Source organism: Nerophis lumbriciformis, linkage group LG09 (assembly GCF_033978685.3).
Source record: "Nerophis lumbriciformis linkage group LG09, RoL_Nlum_v2.1, whole genome shotgun sequence".
NCBI lineage: Eukaryota > Metazoa > Chordata > Actinopteri > Syngnathiformes > Syngnathidae > Nerophis > Nerophis lumbriciformis.
The window spans coordinates 38,727,987-38,741,824 of NC_084556.2; the positions used below are offsets into that span (position 1 = coordinate 38,727,987).

A 13,838-nucleotide genomic window follows, 5' to 3' on the forward strand; every position below is an offset into this window, starting at 1 on the left:
GCATCCCATTTCTTGCATGGCCAGTATACTCACCGTACATGTCACCTATTGAGCATGTTTGGGATGCTGTGGATCGGCGTATACGACAGCATGTTCCAGTTCCTGCCAATATACAGCAACTTTGCACAGCCATTGAAGATGAGTGGACCAACATTCCACAGACCACAACGAACAACCAGATCAACTGTATGCAAAGGTAATGTGTTGCACTGCGTGAGGCAAAAGGTGGTCACACCAGAAACTGACTGCTTTTCTGCCCCCCCCCCCACCATAAAGAAAAACTGCACATTTCAGAAGTGGCCTTTTATTGTGGGTAGCCTATGGTACACCTGTGCAATAATCATGCTGTTTAATCGGCATTTTGATATGTCACACCTGTGAGGTGGGATGGATTATCTTGGCAAAGAAGAAGTGCTCACTAACAGATTTAGACAATATTTCACAGAAATAGGTATTTTGTGTATATAGTAAAAGTTTTGGATCTTTGAGTTCAATTCATAAAAAATGGCAGCAAAAACAACATTGTTGCATATATAATATATATACATACATACATAAATATATATAAAATATATATGTATATATATATATATATATATATATATATATATATATATATATGTATGTATATATTCACACATGTATATGCATATAAATATATACAGATATACACACACACATCCATCCATCTTCTACCGCTTGTCCCTCTCGAGATCGCGGGGGTGCTGGAGCCTATCCCAGCTGCACTCGGGCGAAAGGCGGGGTACGCACTCTCACACACACATATATAAAACCTTTTGTATCAACTGTCAAAATGTGCACTTCCATACATACTTAGTATTTTGGAGTGTGTGACTGCTGAGAATCAAGGCAAAATACAGTTACGGGGGAAAGAAGAAGAGTAAATATTGCAATTGTTATTTCCAGTCAGTGTGTATTAAAAGTTATGTATTGTAAGAGAACACGCACTCAGTAACAAAGTACATCATGTACACGGTATACTTACCGTAATCAGGTTTCGTGACTCAAGTACTCCATTTGACACACAGCATTTGTCCCAAAGAACAAGTACAACATGTAACACTGTTTGTACAAGAACTATTTATTTAGCTGTTCAATTCAGAGTTAAATAAGAATGTTAAACATAGGAGTGTGACCCTTAAGTCATGGCGTCTTAGGAGTGAAGTCCTTGTTGCTGTGTAAATAAGGCCGCCAGCATTAGATTATTTAAAATAAAATGGATCTTATCAAGCCACTTGGAGTTTAGAAGCCCTCGCCACACATTTCGGTGTATTGAACAAGAAGGTTGTGTTTCGTTGACTTTTCTACAATTTCTGAATAATAATAGACGAGGCCCCGCCTCCTCCGTTGCAGATACCCGCCAGACCGTACTGACCGGATTTTAGGTTATGCACCATGTGACCCACAATTCTTGCTCCAGACATCCTAAAAAGTGAGGGGAAAAAAAGTTAGCGGAAAAACAACAAATGCTTTAATATGCAATCCATGACTGTAACACTACTCATCCAGCATCAAATATGTATGGATAAATAGTATTAATGTGGTAAAAATCATTGATAGAATGGAAGTGTTAGTCGACATAAGTTAAGTTAAAGTACCAATGATTGTCACACGCACACTAGGTGTGGTGAAATTTGTCCTCTGCATTTGACCCATCCCCTTGTTCACCCCCTGGGAGGTGAGGGGAGCAGTGGGCAGGAGTGGTGGCCGCGCCCGAGAATCATGATGGTGATTTAACCCCCAATTCCAACCCTTGATGCTGTGTATCCCATTTTTATAGTCTTTGATATGACTCGGCCGGAGTTTGGACTCACAACCTACCACTCTAACCTACTCAGTGGCCTAGTGGTGAACCAATAACAGTCATTAGTTAACTTTTTTAGTTTACGAGTGATGTTTTTTAGAGACACTAAATTTTTCTAAGTAATATTTTGTTTGTCTCAAAATTTTATACGACAAAAGCGGTCGACCATGTTATTATGTTGACTTTAGTGTTCATTTTGTTACAGTTTAGTGGTGTGTAAATGATGCCTTCGTGAGTGTGTGGAATTTTCACCGGCTGTATCTAAAAAGTTACTACATTCGACCGGCAAATAAAATTAATGGCCGGCATAGCTCGGTTGGTAGAGCCTATAACTTGAGGGTTCCGGGTTCGATCCCCGCTTCTGTCATCCTAGTCACTGCCGTTGTGTCTTTGGACAAGACACTTCACCCACCTGCTCCCAGTGCCACCCACACTGGTTTAAATGTAACTTAGATAATGGGTTTCACTATGTAAAGCACTTTGAGTCATTAGAGAAAAGCACTATATAAATATAATTAACTAACTAACTAACTAATAGTTAGCAAATATCATCTTTTTTTGACCCCAGAAGAATTTTTTTTAAATGATTCTTAAATTATTCAAAATGTTTCCTTTTTCTTAGTTACCGTATTTTTCGGATTATAAGTCGCAGTTTTTTTCATAGTTTGGCCGTGGGTGCAATTTATACTCCGGAGCGATTTATGTGTGAAATTATTAACGCATTACCGTAAAATATCAAATAATATTATTTATCTCATTCACGGAAGAGACGAAGCAAAATGTCAGCCATCTTCACTCACACGTCAACCAATAAGAATTCGGCGGGGGAGGGTCATGGCAGAAGTGCATTGTGGGTCCTGGGATGCTAACTGCTATATGCTATATACTACTGCCGTAGCTATTAAAATGGATAATTTCTACATTGGCGGTAACTTATAAAAACTGAACAAAAATGGCACCGAAAAGGAAATCATATACTGCAGATTACAAGCTGGACGTAGTGAAATATGCAGCAGAAAACGAAACGGCGATCGAGCAGCAGAAAGAAAGGACGCTAGCGGCGCATTCTTGGTGTTCGATTTTATCAAATAAATTTCCCCCAAAAATGCGACTTATACTCCAGTGCAACGTATATATGTTTTTTCCCTTCTTTATTGTGCATTTTCGGCCGGTGCGACGTATACTCCGGAGCGACTTATAGTCCGAAAAATACGGTACATTTAGATCAATGTCGACGACAAATACAGCTGTTAAACGCATCACGCGACTCCTCTGACTTCTTGCAGTGGTCACTTGTGAGTCGGCAGAAGGGTTTCCTGATCAACAGTTTGGTGCTTCACAGTCAAATGACCAAACAGCTGTAACATGTCACATGTTTTTTTTCTGAAAGTGACACACATATTAAAGTATCAAGGGGCACAGTATCACTTACTTGTGTTTCATAATGATGCCTCAGTATTATTTTGTAACGGTATCAAAATCTCTCGGTACGATATAATAACGGTATTAAGACCACGTTACGATATCATTGTGGTATATGTACACCCCCCAAAAATGTAAACTGTCATCATGTGTAAAATGAAGTGCCAAGAATGTTTAGGATAAACAAACTTACTGAAATTGAACACAAACATAATGCTGATATAATTCGTATCATATTATTACTACAACCAAGTATATAAAAACATTTTAAATAGACTTTCAGATAGGAGTTTTTAAACTGACAATATAAACAACCAGTGTAACAAATGTAAAACACTAATGTTCACATTAGTGACTTTTAACTTCAGAGAAAATGTGTCCTCTGTAGTGAATATCTTATATCACTTTGGAAAATGCTGATTCTCAGGGAAGTTAGCTGACCATTTAACGACTAGTAATGTAAATACCTCACAAATTGATGCTTGGCCTTGCTGGCATCAAATATTTCTTATGGGTGATGTTTTATTAGTAGCTTCTCATATTGCTTGTGTTCCCTGCAGTTCAGTGTTGCCAAACTTTTTTTTTTGTCCGCACTTTTTAAAAACGATTCTTTACTATTGGGAGATAGGGCTTGGCGGACGTTTCGGCTGTCCAAGTGCTTTTCTTGTTATGTATTGTTATGTTTACTGCTTTTTTATTGTTGAGAAAGTGCAGTTACATTATTGATGCCGAGTAGGGATGGTTACCGTTCACGTTTGACTCAACATGGTACCAACTCCCGGTACCTGTGAATCAATACCAGTACTTAACGGTACCAATTTTCAGTACTTGGTATGTGTTAATAAATAAGTGTTTTGATCATTAAATGTTACTTTTAATATAACATTTAAAAATTAACTTGTTATGATAACTCTGCTGTCCAGTTGTTATATCTTGTTTGCAATGCAGTTGCACTTTAATGACTTCAGATGGCAGTACTGTATAAACTATCTATGGTTTTGTTGTCAAAATAAGAAATAGGCTTTTTCAGGAAGCTGAATTTGCTTATTACACACCAGCTGTTTGATTGTAACATTCATCTTAGTTGGAGTTTTTATAACAATTTGAAAGTGTTGAAATTGTGATGTAAAATCGCTAATGTCTATAGCAAATCCATTTAGCATCAAGCGAGCACATTTTGAAAAAGTGGAGCCTTACTTTACGTTTGACCATTTTCTACCAAGCATACTTGATTTTTTGGTGTTGAAAATTGCAACATTACTTATAGCGAGTTTGGCTGAATCCGTTCAGAGTGCTGCTTGAGGGATTGTTTCCTTGAGCTGGTGTTTAGTCAGCAACCAGACGGGACGAGTCGACAACCGGACGTAACGTTAGTGCAACAAAGGTATCGAAAGAGGACACCGCTTGATTTTACGTGAATCGATACCCGATTATACTGACTATTTGTTCAGTGCCTATAAAAGTATCAAGTTTGGTACCCATCCCTAATGCCTAGTGCGTAATGCAGAATTGATGAATTACTTGATACAGCAGCTGTTCGGTGTCATTTTATAAATAAATCATTACCTATTCAACATATGGAAAAAAATATATATTTAAAATTTTTTCAGATTAAAATATAATAATACTAACGGTATTTGTGAAATTATTATGGCTAAATTCATTAAAAGTCGGTTGACTTTTTGTTATGAATTTTATTACTGAGATGCTTTGCATGTTGCCAAAAATAAATAAAAAATTGAAAAATGCCTTATATTTTATGCTTTTTTTGTAGCTGTCTAAAATGTTGTGAATTTTAGTCAACTAAAACAAAATTTACATTATATCGATTTAGACGACTACATTATGACTAAAACAAAAATATATTTTACTCAAAAAACTAAATAATAAACTGCTGTCAGAATGAAGCAAACACTTTTTAATAATGAGAACACGGTGGAGTAGAACTTGAATTACTCGACGAAAAAGGGTCGACACACAAACAGGTTCCACCGTGTTCCTTCTTCACTTTTATATTGAGCCATTCGGCATCAGTAACACATCCTGCATCTCACCCAATGGGGTGTCCCAGTGACACGGCTCCTCCATTGACGTTGACTTTTTCAGGATCAATACCCAGCATTTTGATGTTGGCCAGAACAACGACACTGAAGGCCTCGTTGATCTCCCACATGGTGATATCATCTTTGGTCAGGCCGGCGGCATCCAGCACCTAACAGACATGCACATGCCAAAGATGTGTGATTCCAATGCTGCTTTGAATTTTTTTACGTATAAGCACAATGTGAGACATTTGTTTTAAAAACTTCCCCACGCTGTGTGATATTGTGCATGACTGTTTGGACTTTGGTTCCGTTTATTGTTGCACTTACCATTATTACTCTACATATACGCACACACCCATGCACATATACAGTCGCGATAAAAAAGTTTACATACACTTGTGAAGGACATCATATCATGGCTGTCTTGATTTTCCAATAATTTCTACAACTCTTTTTTTTTTTGTGATAGAGTGATTGGAGTACATACTTGTTGGTCACAAAAAACATGAAGTTTCTTGAATTTATTATGGAACATGTGACCAAATATGTTTCTCCTCCCAACATATTGCTGGGTATTGTGGCCAAACAGCTCAATTTTTGTTTCATCTGACATCACATAGACAAAGATCAGCCTTTCTGGAGGAAAGTTCTGAGGTCAGATGAAACAAAAATTGAGCTGTTTGGCCACAATACCCAGCAATATGTTTGGAAGAGAAAAGGTCAGGCCTTTAATCCCAGGAACACCATTCCTACCGTCAAGCATGATGGTGGTAGTATTATGCTCTGGGCATGTTTTGCTGCCAATGGAACTGGTGCTTTACAGGGAGTAAATGGGACAATGAAAAAGGAGAATTACCTCCAAATTCTTCAGGACAACCTAAAATCATCAGCCCGGAGGTTGGTTCTTGGGCACAGTTCGGTGTTCCAACAGGACAATGACCTCAAACACACGTCAAAAGTGGTAAAGGAATGGCTAAATCAGGCCAAAATGAAGGTTTTAGAATGGCCTTCCCAAAGACCTGAATTAAAAATGTGTGGACAATGCTGAACAAACAAGTCCATGTCAGAAAACCAAAAAATTTAGCTGAACTGCACCAATTTTGTCAAGAGGAGTGGTCAAAAATTCAACCAGAAGCTTGCCAGAAGCTTGTGGATGGCTACCAAAAGCCCTTTATTGCAGTGAAACTTGCCAAGGGACATGTAACCTAATATTAACATTGCTGTATGTATACTTTTGACCCAGCAGATTTGGTCACATTTTCAGTAGACCCATAATAAATTCATAAAAGAACCAAACTTCATGAATGTTTTTTGTGACCAACAAGTATGTGCTCCAATCACTCTATTACAAAAAAACAAGAGTTGTAGAAATTATTGATAACTCAATACAGCCATAACATTATGTTCTTTACAAGTGTATGTAAACTTTTGATCGCGACTGTAAATACATACATATACATATACTGTACATATACATATCATTTTTGATGTTCATAAAAACAGTGGTGATACCAGCTGGGTGCCAGTTTATTGTTTGTCATGCTTTGATCGATGCTATTTCTGGATAGCTCTGTCTTGAGTTTTTTTGTGTGTGCCGTGACATGTTCATATGGACTTATTGTGCTCTCAAATGGCAACCCCGCCTTTTTTAACCTGACGGGCCCATTTAAAACTGGCTATTTTGGCTCAGATGCAGCCGCGCCTCTCTGTCTCCAGCAATGTTCCGCCCACGGCGCCATCTCACTGGTTACACAAACCACTCACGAGTAAAAGGCAGAGCCAATGTCTTTTGCAGGGTCCTTAAACACACGGCAGAGAGAAAAATGTAGGGAAACTCCGATTGGTGTACGGATGTGTTGAAGGCACGTAAACACAGAAAACTCTCCCAAAATCGTCTCAACTACTAGTAACATTACTATGAGCAGAATATCGTAAAAACTTTATAAACACAGACGGCAGCTCTGCTAGCTCATAGTAACTCACGAGGTGTGTGTCAATCACTTGAAGCAAAGCTTCTGAAGAAATCTATATGTAAACAGTCCGTTGGACAAGAACCATGTTTGTGTGATTGAGAGAGCGATTAAACATTTTTTAAATTTAGTCAAATTTATTTTGCAGGGACACACAAATAGGACAGAGAATAGTGTGTGCCACATCAGAAGAGCAAAGCAGTTGTGCAAGATTTTTATCCCTGAAATATTATGTATACGAGGCCATATACGTGCGCGCGAGTGTGTGTGTGTGTGTGTGTGTGTGTGTGTTTGTGTGTGTGTCAGCTGCCTTATTTGCATAATAAAAATGTGGATTGCTGGTAAAACTACCCAAATATAGGTGTGCCATGCCTATAGCATCGTTTTCAAAAAGGCTGTAATTGCTGTCAATTGCATCAACAAAGTATTTAGCAAATGCTGTAAATACTTATGTAAATGTGATGTCTTACTTTTTTTAATACATTTGCAAACATTTCTATAAATAAACTTGTTCACATTGTCATTATGTGATATTGTGTGTAGAATTTGGAGGACAAAAAAAAATTCCATTTTGGAATAAGGGTGTAACAACAAAATGTGGAAAAAGTGAAGCGCTGTGAAAACTTTCATGATGCAAAGTACATAATGCTTTTAATAATCTCTACATTACGTTTTGTACCTAATATCGCTGCATGACAACGTCTTAATACATTTTTCATTTTTTAATGAAGTGCAATATTGCTAGGTGATAAGCCTGCTATTGGTCTGTCAATATCAACACTTGTGAATTTGGAATCATTTCATCAATCACAGTTGACGTTATGAAGAGATACATGATATTTCAGCCTGTATGTGTGGCAGGAGACAACAAAATGTTCAGGGATACAAAACTTCAGGGAGCTATTTATCTATTAAAGTTGTTATTTAACTCTATAAAATATGTTACTGTGCCAAGAAACTCCATGCATTTTTCGGGGTTTGTTTTTATCTACTTGTTTTTTAAATAAACACACCTTAGGCATTTACCAAAAGTTAAATGTTGGAGTTGGTAAGACTATTATTCTAAATTTTTACACATATGTCACTTTTACTGTAAATTAATATGGGCTCCAAATATCGGTTATTGGCCTCCTTCACTACTAATAATCGGTATCGGCCCTGAAAAAAATATATTGGTCGAACATCTACTATTTAACATCACTCCCAAGCCTCTCATTTCTACATTTTGTCTGCTTCCTGCTACTTTTTACTCAATGCCTTATTTAGTCAGATCTCTGCGCCTTTTTTTGTACCGTTCCGCTTAATATGACCTGATTAATTATTAAATACTTTATTGATCCCACACACGTCCTTGCATTCTGGGTTTACGCTAAACTAAGCCTGAGAAAACGACAAATATCAAGATCCACATTTGGAAAATATTGATGACCTCATTGATTGTTTCACCAGATACAGTAACTTTAGCACTGCTCAGTTTAATCAAAAACAACCTTGGATTACAAGTAACCTGATGAGACAAGGACTGCACCTTGGTTTATGCTTCTTTAGTCACTACGTCATTAACTACACAGTGGACTTTTGAAGGGTTTGTGTAAGGTTTAGCCCATTCTGTCAAAATCTTTCTTCCTTCTTGAATTAAATAAGGTTTCTTACCTTCTTTATCAAAGTACTGGCACTCGCAACTTTGACTGAATCCCAATTCTACCCATGACCCCTTGCCCTCAGTTTTGAAAGTTCACATCAAGCAAGTGGAGTCCCAATTCACCTGTAAGGCTAATGGAAGAGCTAAGAGCCAAAAGGTGTGTAGCCCTTTAAACAAAGAGTGGTCCCGACCACACAAAACCAACTGTTATGAGATGAGCAGAAAGCACATAAATCAATGGAAGTAATTAAAAGCACTATTGATTTTCATTGTAATGAGTCTGACACCCGTCTTTTTTCCACCCTTTGCTACTCCAACGTAAATATTGGCATGTTTTTATTTTGTAATTGCTTGTCATACAAGCTAGCTAATGCAACTGTAACAGGTAAACTACAATGTCAGGCTAACAGCAAATGGACTTCACTAAAATTTACTAAATTTCATGAAAGATTAAACCTACTACTTTCAAATTTTAGCCATGTTTAGTATGTTTTATGTACCGTAAATTCCCGACTATAAGCCGCTACATTTTTTTCACTACACTTTGATCCCTGCACCTTAAAAAAATTGTGCGGCTAATTTATGGATTTTTCTTTGCCGACGGGCAAAATGCAAATACTGTAGTTTCGAAAAAAAAAACAAGCAAAGACACTAAAAAAAGTAGCCATCTTTTGGACGAGTTCGCTCACTGCGGGTGCTTCAGTGCTGCAATGCCCTTATGTTTAGAGCAGGGGTGTCAAACGTACAGCCTGCGAACATGTTTAATCTGGCTCGCAAGATCAGTTTGCTAAATACAAACATGCGCTGCATTGTGTAACCCACGTCACACATGACAGTGTTTAAAGATGACGTGTCAGCTGATTGGCTGCCGCTACTCCAATCAGCGCGGGTGAAAGCTGGTCCTGTTGTGGCTGGCAGCAGATTGTGGCAGTATCGACGCACAATACCTTATTTAATTGTAAATGATCCACTCAATGGATAAAATAACAAAACGGTTAGATGCAAAGACTTAAGTCAACATGGCCATCACCTTTGTAGTTCAAGTTTCATGCACCGCTTGCAATTGGTTGCATGATGCGCACCCTGAATTCCATTGTAAAAATGTGTGTTTCTACATTTGTTGTTTGTTCTATTTTATGCTTAAATTTAGCATGTTCACATTGGTTAAGTTTGTACTTGTGTTACCTTTAATTTGGCCATGGTGTAATTTTTTATATTTGTTTTGTTTATATTATAATTTAATGTGTGGTCGCAGTTTCACCAATGCGGACGTTTGAGAAAACACTCTATTGCTGTTTCAAATGTTTTTAATGGTGAACTGCCAACATGAAAGTACTAAACAGGAAGTGTTTAAAGTTTAATGGTTTTGTAAATTAATATCAATCATATATTCATTGTGTTCTCAATGGTGTTTTTGAAACTGCACCATTTTTTTCCTCAGAATTTGTCATTTAACTTCAAGTGTTTTGCCAAGAGGATTATTTGTAATACGTACATTTTCAGAATGTTTGTGCTTGTTCTATTTTTGTCAAAGTAAGACAAATAAAACAATCTGAAGTTAGTTGTCTTTATTTGTAAGTTTGAATGTGAAGATTCTACAAGTCCAGCCCGCGTGGTAATACATTTTCCTCCATGCGGTCCCTGAGCTAAAATAAGTTTGACACCCCTGGTTTAGCGCTTTGAACGGGAAGTTTGTTCCATCTTCTAGTTGTCCCTAGCATAGCAACGTTTGTAAGTTTTACAATATAACTAAAACAATTCTTACCTACTAAACCGTCCCATGTGTGATGTCTGCAGGAGTGTTTTCAGGCATATTTGGACATGCTACAGTAATGTAATGAAGCTAGCGTCGTTAGCGTTAGCTAATATGCTAACACATTTACAAGTGTCTGTGTTAAAATTAACTTAAAATGGCATTCTTTTGTATTGTTTCAGTTCAGCGTGGACATAAGGGTATGTTTAGCTGAATAGAGAGCTAGCTTGCTCAGCTAGTGGGTCCATGACAATGACTTCTGTTTGTTTGATCACCCGTTTTACTGCCGTGTTACGGGCACTGTTTGAAAACAATTAAGTTATGTGAAATTCGAAGGTAGCGTTTTCAAACTGGAAGAACATCGGCGCTACTTTTCGCTCATTGAAATGTTTATGTAACATGCATGCTATGCCCATGTAAAAAGAGTTTATCCAATCCTTTACTCCAATCTTATGAAGCACCTCACATCAACACATGCTAACTCAACACCAAGCTCAAATGCAGCCAGCCAGGGTCCACTCTGTTAAAACAAGTAAGCAGGGATGTCAAATTATTATTATTATTATTATTTTTTTTAAATCAGACTCACATCATATTTTGGAATTTAGAATAATCACAGGTGATTACTTGGTTGCAAAAAATAAAATTAGCTTAAGAAAAAATGCGTACACAAATGCAATTTTATTGACAGAATCATGTCAATCATTATTTTAACAGTTGGATAGAACTCTGTTCAATGGTATACAGGTACAGAGAATTGCACTACTTAAAGGCCAAATGTTGCTTTGTGTGTTTTACACAAGTTTGCATTTTTGGTACCGTATTGGGTTTTGTGCTTTCAAAATCTAATAGTTATTTTACGGAATATTTATTATTTAAACAGTTTTATTTCTATGCATGTCATATGGCACACTGCAATTTATTGAGTTCAGATAAATGCCAAATGTTCTAAAATACAGTAAATAGCGTTTTTATTCTTCAGTTAATATAAAAAATGTTGACGTTAAAGATGTTACAGAACATAATAGCGTATAAAACATGAAAAGTGACGTCAGTTACTTTGCTGAGTAACTAAATACTGTTACAATGAGGTAACTGAGTTACAAACTCAAAAACTTTTAGAGAGAACTCATTTGTAACTGTAACTAATTACTTTTAAGGTAAGATGACCAACACTGAAAATAATTACTTAATGTGTTGTTTTTCAGCTTATTGTGTTGTTTTGTCCAAAAGAAGTCACACAAACAACACGTTTTTACTTTTATTGCCAATTTTGTGCTAACAAGTTAATTTCCGATACATTTTCTTTCTTGTGCACACACGTCTTTTTCCTCTGACACATAACACTCTGTCAACATCTTTCAAGCATGTTACCAGTACTAACAAAGTACAAAATAGGTACTATACTGCCTTTGAAAAATACTGGTGCTTTTTTTTTTTAATCTGCATGGTGGCATGCCGCATTGACGTTGCTGATAATATGAGGCGAGGTGCAATGTTAACACACACTGAGGGCACATACAAACGGAAAGCGCGTGGAGAGGAGTAATGATAGAGATGGCAATTCTAATGGTTAATAAAAAGGGCGCGCAAAATGCAATATGGAGGTATTTTGGCTTCAAAACTAACGTTGAAGGTGAAACTATTAACACAAGTGGTGCTTTGAAACATAACTATCGAAAGGCGGCAATACTTAAAACGTAGGTAAACATTTAAAGGGCAAGCATCCAGACCTGCACAAGAAGCTTAAAGGCCGACAAGTAAAAATGTAGTTAACTAGCGCCCCTTTTGTGCCCATATAAGTATGGGCACAATATAGGTAGTCGCTGCATCGAGCTGGTTGTTGGCTCATTGCTAATTATCAGCGGAGTCAAAACTGCCCCACGTAACATAAACTAATGCAAATAAAATGATTGAATTTCGTAACAAATTCCTACGATTTGTGTTTTATCTTTATCACTGTGTGTTTTACCTGCTACAAGTCCTATCTGGGCAGCACAGTATCGCAGTAGTTAGTGCTCGTGCCTCACAATAAGAAGGTCCTGGGTTCGATTCCCAGAGCTCCGGGTCTTTCTGTGTGAAGTTTGCATGTTCTCCCTGTGACTTTGTGGGTTCTCACCAGGTACTACGGGCTCCTCCCACCTCCAAAAGACATGCACCTGGAGAGAGGCTGATTGGCAACACTAAATTGGCCCTAGTGTGTGAATGTGAGTGTGATGGCACCTGCGATGAGGTCGAGACTTGTACAGGCTTTATGTACCCTGCCTTCCGCCCAAGTGCAGCTGGGATAGGCTCCAGCCCCCTACTACCCCGAAAGGGATAAGCGGTAGAAAATGGGTGGATGCAAATCTTATCTGTGTAGTTTTAGTGTTTTAGTCATAGTATTGTTTTAGGATTTACTAATTATTGTATTTATCTTAAAGCACAGACCAAAAGTGGAAACCATAAATCATTAAGCATTTAATACAATATCAATAAAGCTTTCTATTCTATTCTAATCTAATCTAATATTAAGGCAGGCTATATGTAGTATGTAAAATTGTAAATTGTTCGAGTGCAATAAGAAAAGCCCAGTATGTTTAATATCTTTACATTTTAATTTCAATATTCTAAAATTGTTATTTGAGTACAATAAGAAACCTCTGTTAAATGTATCATAAGATTTTCTGTTAAAATACTGCAAACATTTGTTTTGTGATCGTAAGTATCCAAAAGTATCAAAATACATATAGGTACCGGTATAATGGTATTGTGACAAGACTAAACTACAAACACAAAAACTAGTGCAGTTAGGAGTGCACACAAAAGTCCATACTTGGTAGACAAAATCACAAAGCAAATAAAGCAAGGAATGCCAGCAAAGCAAACACCATCTATTGATAAACCACAGAAAAACAATGATCCAGCAACAAGAGGAAGGTTGTACTGGAATATAACCCTCTAGATTAGCGATTAGAGGCAGCTGAGTCCACTGATCGCTAATCAAGAGCAGGTAAGGGAAATAACACTCAAACCAGCTCAGTGGTAGAGGCAAACATGAAGTAGAATGAAAACAAGAGCGTTAGACAAGAACTAAACAACAAACATAGGAAACTACAAAATCGAGGCAGGTCTGAAAGGACGAGTCCTGACAGAGTCACACTTCTCTCCTTTTACAAGCTGCCCTGATGACGACCCTCAA

The 13,838-nt window shown here is 37.3% G+C and overlaps 1 protein-coding gene across 1 annotated transcript in view; it reads right to left on the minus strand.

Annotated features, from left to right (window-relative positions):
- Nucleotides 1-1,078: 1,078 nt before the first annotated feature.
- acat1 (acetyl-CoA acetyltransferase 1) overlaps nt 1,079-13,838 on the minus strand; it is a 38,324-nt gene continuing 25,564 nt past the window's right edge. The window contains exons 11-12 of the mRNA XM_061963197.2: nt 5,302-5,459; nt 1,079-1,446 (exon numbers count right to left, since the gene is read on the minus strand). Coding sequence (XP_061819181.1) covers nt 1,326-1,446; nt 5,302-5,459 — 279 coding nt within the window. The 3' untranslated portion in view covers nt 1,079-1,325. The remainder of the gene's footprint in view (nt 1,447-5,301; nt 5,460-13,838) is intronic.